At 38.1% G+C, this 14,633-nt stretch overlaps 1 protein-coding gene across 1 annotated transcript in view; it reads left to right on the forward strand.

The window, feature by feature from the left end:
- LOC128191425 (hemicentin-1-like) overlaps positions 1-14,633 on the forward strand; it is a 79,855-nt gene that overhangs the window by 22,638 nt on the left and 42,584 nt on the right. The window contains exons 5-9 of the mRNA XM_052863479.1: positions 74-252; positions 372-477; positions 863-1,144; positions 14,014-14,153; positions 14,450-14,600. Of these exons, the coding sequence (XP_052719439.1) occupies positions 74-252; positions 372-477; positions 863-1,144; positions 14,014-14,153; positions 14,450-14,600 (858 nt within the window). The remainder of the gene's footprint in view (positions 1-73; positions 253-371; positions 478-862; positions 1,145-14,013; positions 14,154-14,449; positions 14,601-14,633) is intronic.

Raw genomic sequence — 14,633 nt, forward strand, 5'->3', positions numbered from 1 at the left:
TGATATTTTGTGACTTTTTGTGACAATCAGTATATCATGTTATCACACCACTGTGTAACATTATGATTTACAGTGCCTCCCTTCATAGCCCGATCTCAGGGGGAGGAGCTTCACGTAGCCACAGAGGGTGGGGCTGTGACTATGAAGTGTGATGTTGGTGGGGTTCCAGAGCCCCTGGTTACATGGCTGAAGGATGGACAGATCTTACAGACAGAAGACAATGCTCACATAAGGATATTGTCTGGTGGACAGGTAAGGTCTAAGCTCCACACAAGCTGTATATGTATATAGGGGCATTGTGAGCAAATTAAGCATTTATGTACCAAACAGATGTCTTTGGAATGCTGTAGTTAATTGCTCTTTTTTTGTAGATTTTCCAGTTTTTAGCTTTCAAGAATTCAGATGCTGCAAAATACACATGTCAGGCTGAGAATATGGCTGGCTTAACGGAGAAGTACTACAAGCTGGAAGTTCAAGGTACGCCACTATCCACTTGTATATCTGCCTAAATACTGCTTGATGTAGCCCCCATTTTATTTGGCTCCATATGCCCTCTGACAGTTGACAGTGTGCGGATTTATAACAGAGGCATGTTCAACAGAGGAAGCCCTCATGAGTGCTCGCCAAAATTTGTGTTGCAGGTATAGGGAATTTTGGCAGGCGCTTGTGAGCACTCTGTTGAAGACACCTCAGACTAAATGAAACTGCATAGTGAGTACCGGTAAATTGCAAAACTGATGCTTTGTGTCTAATCATGAGAACCATCACAAGTGCTTGATTGGTCCAAACGAAATCTTAGGATATTCAGTTTTAGTATTTAAAGTTAACTTTAATCTCATTTTAACTTTTGTCTCTAATTCAGTACCACCCCGTATCAATGGATCCCAGTTTCAGCAGAAGTCTGTCGTCATTAACCAACAGCTGTACCTGACTTGTGAAGCGTCAGGAAACCCCCCTCCCAAGATTGTGTGGATGAGACAATATCAGGTGATTCCTCCTTACGGGAACCCTAGTGTCCGGATCAGGGACCAGGGAAGACAACTCCTCCTGACCAACGCTCAGCTCCTGGACGAGGGAGAATACACCTGTCTGGTTTCCAACCCAGCTGGCAATGCTTCTGTTGACTTCTCTGTGTCTGTACAAGGTAAGGGGAATAAACATGACTGGTCTCTCAGTGACTGTATAAGGTTATAAGAATATACATGACTGGTCTTTCAGTGTCTGTACAAGGTAAGGAGAATATAAACATGACTGGTCTCGGGGGGTTCCGGTCACGTGATGAAAGCTGACTGACGGTTTTTTAGACGGCTCCGCAAAAATTGCCCTTTTTTGTCTCTTTAAAACTTTAAAGGCTTACTAAAGGCGCTGAATCCATAAAGGAACAGTAGGAAATCCGGCTGTTGCTGTATTTTGTGTTCTTTAAAGATATTATATTGTGAACTGTGAAGTTAAAATATTCGTAGTGAGTACCTACTCATCGGACTGTTGTGTGTTGGAATATGTCGCTGGCTATGGAGGGAAAACAAAAACAAGAAAAAAAGAACGAGAAAACAACAGACAAAAGGTTAGTACAATTGAGTCTGCATTCCGCCCCATCGTCTGTAAAAAACTCAACTGTATCTGACAAAAGACCGTCAAAATTACAGCGCACGAGTAGTTCAGATACGGAGGGCCACGCCACTGATATTTCCGATGAATTGAAACTCATACACCAAAGTTTGTCAGAAATCAGAACATCAATGGTTAAAAACGACGATATTAAAAGCATTGTTACGACGATTGTGTCCGAAATCAAGGGAGAAATAAAAAATGAAATCATCAAAGAAGTAAAAGAAGCGCTTACAGAGGAACTCACGTCTACCGTTACGGCCAAGGTGAGAAACGAGTTCGATAGTAAGATCGACACAAAAGCTAAAGAATTTGAATCTTGCACCAAAGACATTTCAGAGGGAATGAATATGGATCTAGACGCATTGAAAGAGAAATTCCACGAACATCTGAAAGAACTGCGATCTTTAAAAGATAATTTGAAGCGGTATCAAACTTTAACAGAAACTGCATATACATTAGCGAATCAAAACCAGCAGTATTCCCAAAAGAACAATATTAAGTTCATAGGATGGAAGGAGAAAGGACAGGAAAATCTCCGAGAGGATCTCTGCGCAATTATGAAAGACACAGTAGGAGTGATCATCGACCCTGCCGACATCTTGGAAATCCATCGGATCCCGGGGGAACGTGGAAAAACTCGGCCTGTCATCGCCAAATTCAAAAACACAGAGGCAAAAGTTAATTTGATTAAACACAGATCAAATCAAGAAGTAAAAAAGAACTTTATTATGTTTGATCATATCACTCAACAAAACTCACAACTTCTTCGGCGATTAAACGACGACCAGCGAATTGACAGAGCCTGGTACTTCAACGGGAAAACGTTTGCACTGGACCACCAAGGAGTTCGGCACAAATTCGATCTACTGGATTCGGTGGACTTGAAGCTAAAATAACTCTAAATCCGATATTGAGGGAGCAACAATTCGATCGGGATCGAGGACAAAGAACAGTTAATTGATCGGGATCGCCATACCAAATAAATGAACGATAGGTGTGCTTTGTGGTGTGAATGTCTATGTGTGTGTGTGTTTTTGTCAAATAATGGGCTGGTAAGTGGTTACTTGCTGAAATCTAAGTCATTCTCTATTATGTTATTTTGCACTGTTCTTTATTTCATTACTTTCCACGATGCCACAGTCAGATAATATTACAATAGCTACGGTGAACTGTCAGGGGCTTGCAACTCTAAATAAACGTAAAAATGTCATTAATTACTACAAACAAAAACAATACTCGATAATTTGTCTTCAAGATACGCATTTTATACCTGAGCATGAACCATTCATTGAATCTCAGTGGGGATATAAATGTTTCTTTAACTCATACATGTCAAATTCAAGAGGTGTTTGTATACTTTTTAATAACAACTTTGAATTCAAAGTCCTCAGAGAAAAGAAAGACACAGATGGTAACTTACTTGCATTGGATCTAATCATTGAAGAAAACAAGGTAACACTTATAAATATATATGGGCCTAATATGGACACCCCTAGTTTTTATGAAAATATTAGGGATATTTTTCTAGATTTTGATAATGATTATTTTATACTATGTGGTGATTTTAATTTAACTCTAAATCCATCTCTTGACACTTTTAATTACACAGGAGTTAATAACCCTAAGGCTCGTAGTAAAGTTTTAGAAATTATGGAAGATTTGCAACTTATCGATTATTATAGAGTTCTGAATCCAGATAAAAAAGTCTACACTTGGCGCAAGAAAAATCCATTGAAACAAGGCCGTCTTGATATTTTTCTTATTTCTAATAGTTTGTCAAATTTAGTTGAAAACTGCTCTATTAAACCGGGTTACAGGTCTGATCACTCCATTGTTTTGCTTGAGTTAAAATTTAATCCTTTCACCAAAGGACGTGGGCTTTGGAAGTTTAATAATACTCTTTTGTCGGACAAAGAATATGTGGTAAAAGTAAAAAATATTATTCAGTCAGTCAGTAGCCAATATCTAGACAATGTAGAGAGTGGTAATTTTCAATGTAAAAGTGGTATTGACGAAAGTCTTTTCTTTGAGGTGTTAATGATGGAAATAAGGGGGGCAACTATTTCTTATTCAACATATAGAAAAAAGGTCAGAAACAACACTGAAGAAAATCTTATTCAGGAGATAGAGTATATTGAATCAAATTCTACTGTTGATATTAATACTTTGGATGAAAAAAAAAGTGCTTTGGAAAAACTACGCAAGGAAAAGTTACTTGGGCATATGGTTAGGTCTCGTGCCCAATGGTTGGAGGAAGGCGAAAAACCTTCAAAATATTTTTGCAATTTGGAATCTAGAAATTATTTAAATAAAACAATAAAAAAAATTGAAGCTGAGGATATTTGAACGCTACATGAACAAGGAGAAATACTAGATTATGTTAAGAAGTACTATGAAAAATTATATGCAAGTGTGGATACAAATTTGGTAAAGATTGATTTAGATAATATTATTTCTAATTACAATTCACCCAAGTTAGAAAAGGAGTTGTCAAATGGTTTAGAAGAGGCTTTCTTAGAAAAAGAGGTATTGAATGTCATAAAACATATGAAGAACAACAAATCTCCTGGAAGTGATGGGTACACTGCTGAATTTTTTAAATTTTTTTGGAAAGGTATTAAAAATTTTGTTGTACGAGCCATTAACTGTATATTTCTGAGGAAGGAACTCCCCATCTCACAGAGGCTTGGAATTATTTCATGCTTGCCTAAAGGTGATAAACCTAGACAGTTTTTAAAAAACTGGCGGCCAATCACTCTTTTGAATGTTTTGTATAAGATTATTTCAGGGTGTGTTAGTTTCAGAATCAGGAAAGTTTTGGATTATTTAATATCTGATACACAGTCTGGATTTATCAAGGGAAGGTACATTGGAGAGAATACTAGATTTATATTTGACCTTTTATCTTATACTGAGTTCAAAAACATACCTGGTCTTTTAGTACTTATAGATTTTGAAAAGGCGTTTGATTCTATGTCATGGTCATTCATATACCAAGTCCTTAAATATTTTGGCTTCGGGGAGAATATTATTCAGTGGATTAAGATTTTAAATACAAACTTCCATGCTGCTATTTTACAGTGCGGCCATTTATCACAACAGTTTGTTGTACAAAGGGGATGTAGGCAAGGAGACCCTGTTGCTCCATATTTATTCATCATGTGTGCAGAAATCCTAGCAATAATGATTAAACAAAACAAAGACATTAAAGGTATATTTATTAACGATAATGAACATAAGATATCACAATATGCAGATGACACTTCACTAGCCCTTGATGGTTCACCCAAATCTCTTTTTGCAGCTCTAGAAACCATAGAATTTTTTTCTAGTTTTTCTGGTCTTAAAATAAATACATCTAAGACAAAGATTATTTGGATTGGATCAAAAAAATTTTCAGATCAGGTCTATCATCACACAAGATGGAAATTGGATTGGGGGTCAACAACATTTAACGCTTTAGGTATTCAGTTCTCGGTAGATCTTCATAATATTGTCGATATTAATTATAATTTACTAATTCCCAAAATTATAGCTATGGTCCAGCAATGGAAACGACGAGTTCTTACTCCCATTGGTAGAATTACTGTTATTAAAAGTTTGCTCATTCCAAAACTAAATCATTTATTCATATCACTACCAAATCCAAAGAAAGAAACAATTTCATACCTTAACAAAACTATTTTTGAATTTTTGTGGAAATCTAAGATTGATAAAGTTAAGAGGTCAGTCATTACTCAGGACTATTCGTCAGGAGGGTTAAAAATGGTTGACATTAACAATTTTATAACATCTCTTAAGTGTTCTTGGATTAAAAGGCTTACAAAAGCACACAAACCTTGGATGGATTTTTTATTTACCATTTATGGAAATGATTTTTTACAGAAATTGTTTGATTTTGGTGATAGTTTTGTAATTGAATGCTTACACAAGGTAAACAATGTTTTTTGGAAAGATGTGTTAAATTCATGGTTATGTTTTATTACTACCTATAAGAATCACCCAAAGGTAAAAGATAATTTTTTAAATACTCCAGTGTGGTATAACTCAAATATACACATAGCAAATAAATATGTTTTTATTAAAGCCTGGTACAAGACCGGTGTAAAGGTTATTCAAGATTTTTATGATGAAAATTGTAATTTTTTAGATATTGAGGAATTTAAATGTAAATACAGTCTCAAGGTTCTATGTACAATGCAATACAATAGTGTAAAAACAGCAATTTTTAAGTTTTTCAAAATGTCTAATATTGACAGGACTTCTGTTAAAAGAAATCCTAATCCATGTATACCATTTTTTTTCCAAACAGTTATACCCCATGAAAAGTGTACAAAAATTATTTATAATGTTTTGAATGAAAATGTAGTTGTTCCAATTGCTGTAACCAAATGGAAAACAGATCTAACGGATTATAATGTTGAAGATCTTACTATATGTGACATTTTTAAGATTTGTTTTAATACTACCAAAGATTCTTCTGTACAATGGCTTCAATTTAGAATTTTACACAAAATTCTTCCAGTTGGCTTCTACCTTAAAAAAATTAATGTCAAAACTACTGACATATGTGGGTTCTGTAAAAGTAATGTTGAAACTATTATACATGTTTTTATTTCTTGTGAGAAAATACATACCCTGTGGAGTGAACTTAGTTTATACATTTACAGAAAGACCTCTGAAAGAGTCGGATTTAATATGTCTAATATTATACTTGGCCAACTTCCATTGTCGTTTCATAACAAAGTCATTAATTTTATAATTCTTTATATGAAACAATATATATTTTGTTGTCTTATGTCAAATAAGATTCCATGTTTAATTGGTTTCCTTTGTCATTTAAAACTAAAATACAATATTGAAAGATATGCTGCAGTACAAACTTGTAAATTACAATATTTTGAAAAATTATGGGATAGTTGGAAATGTATCTTTGATGCTGACATCTAATCTATTTTCATTATGACTATTTTTTCTATTTCTGTTTTGTCACTTAAACTTTCTTTTTTTTCTTTTTTCTTTTTATGTAGGCAAGTAACCACTAAATAATACATTTAGGTGTTTTTTCATAAGTGTGGGTGTGTATGTGTGTGTGACTGAATGTCTTTTCTGTATGTTTGTTCCTTGAAAAAGAAATAAATGATAAAAAAAAAAAAAAAAAAAAAAAAAAAAACATGACTGGTCTCTCATTGTCTGTGTAAGGTAAGGAGAATATACATGACTGGTCTCTCAGTGTCTGTATAAGGTAAGGAGAATATATATGACTGGTCTCTAAGTGTATGTACAAGGTAAGGGGAATATACATGACTGGTCTCTCATTGTCTGTATAAGGTAAAGGGAATACACATGACTAGTCTCTCTGTGTCTGTTTAAGGTAAGGGGAATATACATGACTGGTCTCTCTGTGTCTGTACAAGGTAAGGAGAATATACATGACTGGTCTCTCAGTGTCTGTACAAGGTAAGGCGAATACACATGACTGGTCTCTCAGTGTCTGTATAAGGTAAGGATAATATACATGACTGGTCTCTCTGTGTCTGTATAAGGTAAGGGGAATATACATGACTGGTCTCTCTGTGTCTGTACAAGGTAAGGAGAATATACATGACTGGTCTCTCAGTGTGTGTATAAGGTAAGGGGAATATACATGACTGGTCTCTCAGTGTCTGTACAAGGTAAGGAGAATACACATGACTGGTCTCTCCATGTCTGTACAAGGTAAGGAGAATATACATGACTGGTCTCTCAGTGTCTGTACAAGGTAAGGGGAATATACATGACTGGTCTCTCAGTGTATGTACAAGGTAAGGGGAATATACATGACTGGTCTCGCCATGTCTGTACAAGGTAAGGGGAATATACATGACTGGTCTCTCAGTGTCTGTACAAGGTAAGCAGAATACACATGACTGGTCTCTCAGTGTATGTACAAGGTAAGGAGAGTATACATGACTGGTCTCTCAATGTCTGTAAAAGGTAAGGAGAATACACATGACTGGTCTCTCAGTGTCTATACAAGGTAAGGGGAATATACATGACTGGTCTTTCAATGTCAGAACAAGAAAAGGAGAATACACATGACTGGTCTCTCAGTGTCTGTACAAGGTAAGGGTAATATACATGATTGGTCTCTCTGTGTCTGTACAAGGTAAGGAGAATACTGGTCTCTGAGTGTCTGTACAAGGTAAGGAGAATACACATGACTGGTCTCTCAGAGTCTGTACAAGGTAAGGAGAATACACATGACTGGTCTCTCCATGTCTGTATAAGGTAAGGAGAATACACATGAATGGTCTCTCTGTGTCTGTATAAGGTAAGGAGAATACACATGACTGAACTCTCCATGTCTGTATAAGGTAAGGGGAATACAAATGACTGGTCTCTCTGTGTCTGTATAAGGTAAGGGGAATACACATGACTGGTCTCTGAGTGTCTGTATAAGGTAAGGAGAATATATATGACTGGTCTCTCAGTGTCTGTACAAGGTAAGGAGAATACACATGACTGGTCTCTCCATGTCTGTACAAGGTAAGGGGAATACACATGACTGGTCTCGCCATGTCTGTACAAGGTAAGGAGAATACACATGACTGGTCTCTCAGTGTCTGTATAAGGTAGGGAGAATATACATGACTGGTCTCTCAGTGTCTGTATAAGGTAGGGAGAATATACATGACTGGTCTCTCAGTGTCTGTTAAAGGTAGGGGGAATACACATGACTGGTCTCTGAGTGTCTGTACAAGGTAAGGGGAATACACATGACTGGTCTCGCCATGTCTGTACAAGGTAAGGAGAATACACATGACTGGTCTCTCAGTGTCTGTATAAGGTAGGGAGAATATACATGACTGGTCTCTCAGTGTCTGTTAAAGGTAGGGGGAATACACATGACTGGTCTCTGAGTGTCTGTACAAGGTAAGGAGAATACACATGACTGGTCTCACCATGTCTGTACAAGGTAAAGAGAATATGCATGACTGGTCTCTCCATGTCTACAAAGGTAAGGAGAATATACATGACTGGTCTTTCAATGTCTGTACAAGGTAAGAAGAATACACATGACTGGTCTCTCAGTGTCTGTACAAGGTAAAGAGAATACACATGACTGGTCTCACCATGTCTGTACAAGGTAAAGAGAATATACATGACTGGTCTCCCCATGTCTACAAAGGTAAGGAGAATATACATGACTGGTCTTTCAATGTCTGTACAAGGTAAGAAGAATACACATGACTGGTCTCTCAGTGTCTGTACAAGGTAGAAGAATACACATTACTGGTCTCTCCATGTCTGTACAAGGTAAGGAGAATACACATGACTGGTCTCTCAGTGTCTGTACAAGGTAAGGCGAATATAGAAGACTGGTCTCTCAGTGTCTGTACAAGGTAAGGAGAATATACATGACTGGACTCTCAGTGTCTGTATAAGGTAAGGACTAAGGAGAATACACATGACTGGTCTCTCCATGTCTGTACAAGGTAAGGAGAATATACATGACTGGTCTCTCAGTGTCTGTACAAGGTAGAGTGGAATACACATGACTGGTCTCTCTGTGTCTGTACAAGGTAAGGAGAATATACATGACTTGTCTGTCAGTGTCTGTACAAGGTAAGGCGAATACACATGACTGGTCTCTCAGTGTCTGTATAAGGTAAGGAGAATACACATGACTGGTCTCTTTGTGTCTGTACAAGGTAAGGAGAATACTGGTCTCTGAGTGTCTGTACAAGGTAAGGAGAATACACATGACTGGTCTCTCAGAGTCTGTACAAGGTAAGGAAAATGCACATGACTGGTCTCTCCATGTCTGTATAAGGTAAGGAGAATACACATGAATGGTCTCTCTGTGTCTGTATAAGGTAAGGAGAATACACATGACTGAATTCTCTATGTCTGTATAAGGTAAGGGGAATACAAATGACTGGTCTCTCTGTGTCTGTATAAGGTAAGGGGAATACACATGACTGGTCTCTGAGTGTCTGTATAAGGTAAGGAGAATATATATGACTGGTCTCTTAGTGTCTGTACAAGGTAAGGAGAATATACATGACTGGTCTCTCCATGACTGTACAAGGTAAGGGGAATACACATGACTGGTCTCTCAGTGTCTGTATAAGGTAAGGAGAATATACATGACTGGTCTCTCAGTGTCTGTAAAAGGTAAGGGGAATACACATGACTGGTCTCTCAGTGTCTGTATAAGGTAATGAGAATATACATGACTGGTCTCTCAGTGTCTGTACAAGGTAAGGGGAATATACATGACTGGTCTCTCAGTGTATGTAGAAGGTAAGGGGAATATACATGACTGGTCTCTCCGTGTCTGTACAAGGTAAGGGGAATATACATGACTGGTCTCTCAGTGTCTGTACAAGGTAAGGGGAATATACATGATTGGTCTCTCTGTGTCTGTATAAGGTAAGGGGAATACACATGACTGGTCTCTCAGTGTCTGTACAAGGTAAGGGGAATATACATGACTGGTCTCTCAGTGTCTGTATAAGGTAAGGGGAATATACATGACTGGTCTCTAAGTGTCTATACAAGGTAAGGGAAATATACATGACTGGTCTCTCAGTGTATGTACAAGGTAAGGGGAATATACATGACTGGTCTCTCCATGTCTGTACAAGGTAAGGGGAATATACATGACTGGTCTCTCAGTGTCTATACAAGGTAAGGGGAATATACATGATTGGTCTCTCTGTGTGTGTATAAGGTAAGGGGAATATACATGATTGGTCTCTCTGTGTCTGTATAAGGTAAGGAGAATATACATGACTGGTCTCTCAGTGTATGTATATGGTAAGGATAATATACATGACTGGTCTCTCTGTTTCTGTATAAGGTAAGGGGAATATACATGATTGGTCTCTCAGTGTCTGTACAAGGTAAGGAGAATATACATGACTGGTCTTTCAGTGTCTGTACAATGTAAGGGGAATATACATGACTGGTCTCTCTGTGTCTGTACAAGGTAAGGGGAATATACATGATTGGTCTCTCTGTGTCTGTACAAGGTATGGAGAATACTGGTCTCTGAGTGTCTGTACAAGGTAAGGAGAATACACATGACTGGTCTCTCAGAGTCTGTACAAGGTAAGGAGAATACACATGACTGGTCTCTCCATGTCTGTATAAGGTAAGGAGAATACACATGAATGGTCTCTCTGTGTCTGTATAAGGTAAGGAGAATACACATGACTGAACTCTCCATGTCTGTATAAGGTAAGGGGAATACAAATGACTGGTCTCTCTGTGTCTGTATAAGGTAAGGGGAATACACATGACTGGTCTCTGAGTGTCTGTATAAGGTAAGGAGAATATATATGACTGGTCTCTCAGTGTCTGTACAAGGTAAGGAGAATACACATGACTGGTCTCTCCATGTCTGTACAAGGTAAGGGGAATACACATGACTGGTCTCGCCATGTCTGTACAAGGTAAGGAGAATACACATGACTGGTCTCTCAGTGTCTGTATAAGGTAGGGAGAATATACATGGCTGGTCTCTCAGTGTCTGTTAAAGGTAAGGGGAATACACATGACTGGTCTCTGAGTGTCTGTACAAGGTAAGGAGAATACACATGACTGGTCTCACCATGTCTGTACAAGGTAAAGAGAATATGCATGACTGGTCTCTCCATGTCTACAAAGGTAAGGAGAATATACATGACTGGTCTTTCAATGTCTGTACAAGGTAAGAAGAATACACATGACTGGTCTCTCAGTGTCTGTACAAGGTAAGGAGAATACACATGACTGGTCTCACCATGTCTGTACAAGGTAAAGAGAATATACATGACTGGTCTCTCCATGTCTACAAAGGTAAGGAGAATATACATGACTGGTCTTTCAATGTCTGTACAAGGTAAGAAGAATACACATGACTGGTCTCTCAGTGTCTGTACAAGGTAGAAGAATACACATTACTGGTCTCTCCATGTCTGTACAAGGTAAGGAGAATACACATGACTGGTCTCTCAGTGTCTGTACAAGGTAAGGCGAATATAGAAGACTGGTCTCTCAGTGTCTGTACAAGGTAAGGAGAATATACATGACTGGACTCTCAGTGTCTGTATAAGGTAAGGAGCATACTTGCCAACTGACCCGATTTCGTCGGGTCACACCCGATTTTTCAACCCTTCACCCGATTATTTTTTATGACCCGGCGGGTCATGCTTTTCACCCGATTTTTGTCCAACAACCCGAAAATCTCCCGATTTCCGGATTTGGTTCGTAAATTACGTTGCGCGTTTGACTTCCAGTTATGAACCAAAGCTGAGCTTGGATTTACGTACCGCGTAAACAATGCCGATGGCTATAACAGACACATTAAGTGTAATTATTATCGTGAGTTGTTTTGACTAAGCGAAGGTTTAAATCATTAAGTATGATGGCTTCCAATAAGAACAGGTCTTCATTGGGGCCAGCGGAATCAAAACCAACGAAAAGAAAACGATATTTTTGTACCTATCAACATATCTGGGAAAATGAATTCCCATAGGTAAAACAAAGTAATAGAGTACACAACGAGGCTTTTGTGTTCTATGTAACGCACATTTGAATATTGGATGTTGTGCCCAAAATGATCTGACTAAACATTCAAAAACGCTAAGTCATGTATAGAATGCTTTTTAATACACAAAAGTCTTCCAAGTCACTTACAACTTTCATGCCATCATTTACAGAGTTCAAAAGCAAGGTTAATGTAGCAGAAACTCTTTTTGCATTTTTTTTTAGCTGAACACAACCTTCCATTTTCTGTGTCAGATCACTTTACAAAATTCAAAATCTGACAGCAACTGTTAGTTAAAATGCTTCTTTGCAATAAAGCATTACACATAAGTTTTAACACATATTTCTATTGTATATATATACCTATGAAATTCATGGTAAATATGTCTTGAGTGTCGTTACACGCTATGACCAGATTTTTTACTTTCCAAATCTGGTCATGACCAGATTTTCACATGTTAGAGGTTGGCAAGTATGGTAAGGAGAATACACATGACTGGTCTCTCCATGTCTGTACAAAGTAAGGAGAATATACATGACTGGTCTCTCAGTGTCTGTACAAGGTAGAGTGGAATACACATGACTGGTCTCTCTGTGTCTGTACAAGGTGAGGAGAATATACATGACTGGTCTCTCAGTGTCTGTACAAGGTAAGGAGAATATACATGACTGGTCTCTCAGTGTCTGTACAAGGTAAGGCTAATACACATGACTGGTCTCTCAGTGTCTGTATAAGGTAAGGAGAATACACATGACTGGTCTCTCTGTGTCTGTACAAGGTAAGGAGAATACGGGTCTCTGAGTGTCTGTACAAGGTAAGGAGAATACACATGACTGGTCTCTCAGAGTCTGTACAAGGTAAGGAGAATATACATGACTGGTCTCTCTGTGTCTGTACAAGGTAAGGAGAATACTGGTCTCTGAGTGTCTGTACAAGGTAAGGAGAATACACATGACTGGTCTCTCAGAGTCTGTACAAGGTAAGGAGAATACACATGACTGGTCTCTCCATGTCTGTATAAGGTAAGGAGAATACACATGAATGGTCTCTCTGTGTCTGTATAAGGTAAGGAGAATACACATGACTGAGCTCTCCATGTCTGTATAAGGTAAAGAGAATATACATGACTGGTCTCTCTGTGTCTGTATAAGGTAAGGGGAATACACATGACTGGTCTCTGAGTGTCTGTATAAGGTAAGGAGAATATATATGACTGGTCTCTCAGTGTCTGTACAAGGTAAGGAGAATATACATGACTGGTCTCTCCATGTCTGTACAAGGTAAGGGGAATACACATGACTGGTCTCTCAGTGTCTGTATAAGGTAAGGAGAATATACATGACTGGTCTCTTAGTGTCTGTAAAAGGTAAGGGGAATACACATGACTGGTCTCTCAGTGTCTGTGTAAGGTAAGGAGAATATACATGACTGGTCTCTCAGTGTCTGTAAAAGGTAAGGGGAATACACATGACTGGTCTCTCATTGTCTTTATAAGGTAAGGGGAATACACATGACTGGTCTCTCAGTGTCTGTACAAGGTAAGGGGAATACACATGATTAGTCCAAGTCTGTGTAAGGTAAGGGGAATATACATGACTGGTCTCTCAGTGTCTGTGTAAGGTAAGGGGAATATACATGACTGGTCTCTCTGTGTCTTTACAAGGTAAGGAGAATATACATGACTCGTCTGTCTGTGTCTGTGTAAGGTAAGTGGAATATACATGACTGGTATCTCTGTGTCTGTATATAGTAAGGAGAATACACATGATTGGTTTTTCTGTGTCGGTACAAAGTAAAGGGAATAAACATTATTGGTCTCTCAGTGTCTGTACAAGGTAAGGAGAATACACACTCATGATGAATTTGGTGTCTTTTTGCTTCAGTGCCACCCAGTATTGATGATGGACCTAAACAAGTTGTGGGAATTGTCAACACAAGAGTGGACCTGTCCTGTAACAGCATTGGACTCCCCGTGCCTCAGGTCAAGTGGGAGAAAAACAGCCAGATGGGTTTTTTTTCAAAAGTTTTGAATGAATAATTCCAAAACCAGCCGCAACTTTTAGTGCGCCATAGATATAGTTTTTTTTATATGTAAGGACCTGTAGCTACATACTTTTTAGTTTTTCTATAAGGTGCTTTTAAGCTGAATTTTTTTGTTATTGTCACAAACCCCCAAGCTACTTATCTTTCAATCAAAATGCAAATATTTGCATCTGCAGGAAATAAGTCAGTTTTATGGGTCATGTATATGTTGATGACACAAGTACTCTTTTAACTTTTTCTAGTAGAAGTGTAAGACCATTGTGGTTTTTTTTCCAGGTTTTTCCTACAACAGGACTTCGACACAGAATGTTAGTGGGCGGGTCCCTCGAGTTTACGTCGGTGAGACTGGAGGATGCTGGTAAATATGTCTGTACAGCCTCCAATGAAGCAGGGAGTGTCAGAAGGGAGATAAGTCTTGATGTTCAAGGTAATGCCATTCCCAATGTACAAAGTATTTAAC

Source organism: Crassostrea angulata, chromosome 7 (assembly GCF_025612915.1).
Source record: "Crassostrea angulata isolate pt1a10 chromosome 7, ASM2561291v2, whole genome shotgun sequence".
In the NCBI taxonomy this organism is placed as follows: Eukaryota; Metazoa; Mollusca; class Bivalvia; order Ostreida; family Ostreidae; genus Magallana; species Magallana angulata.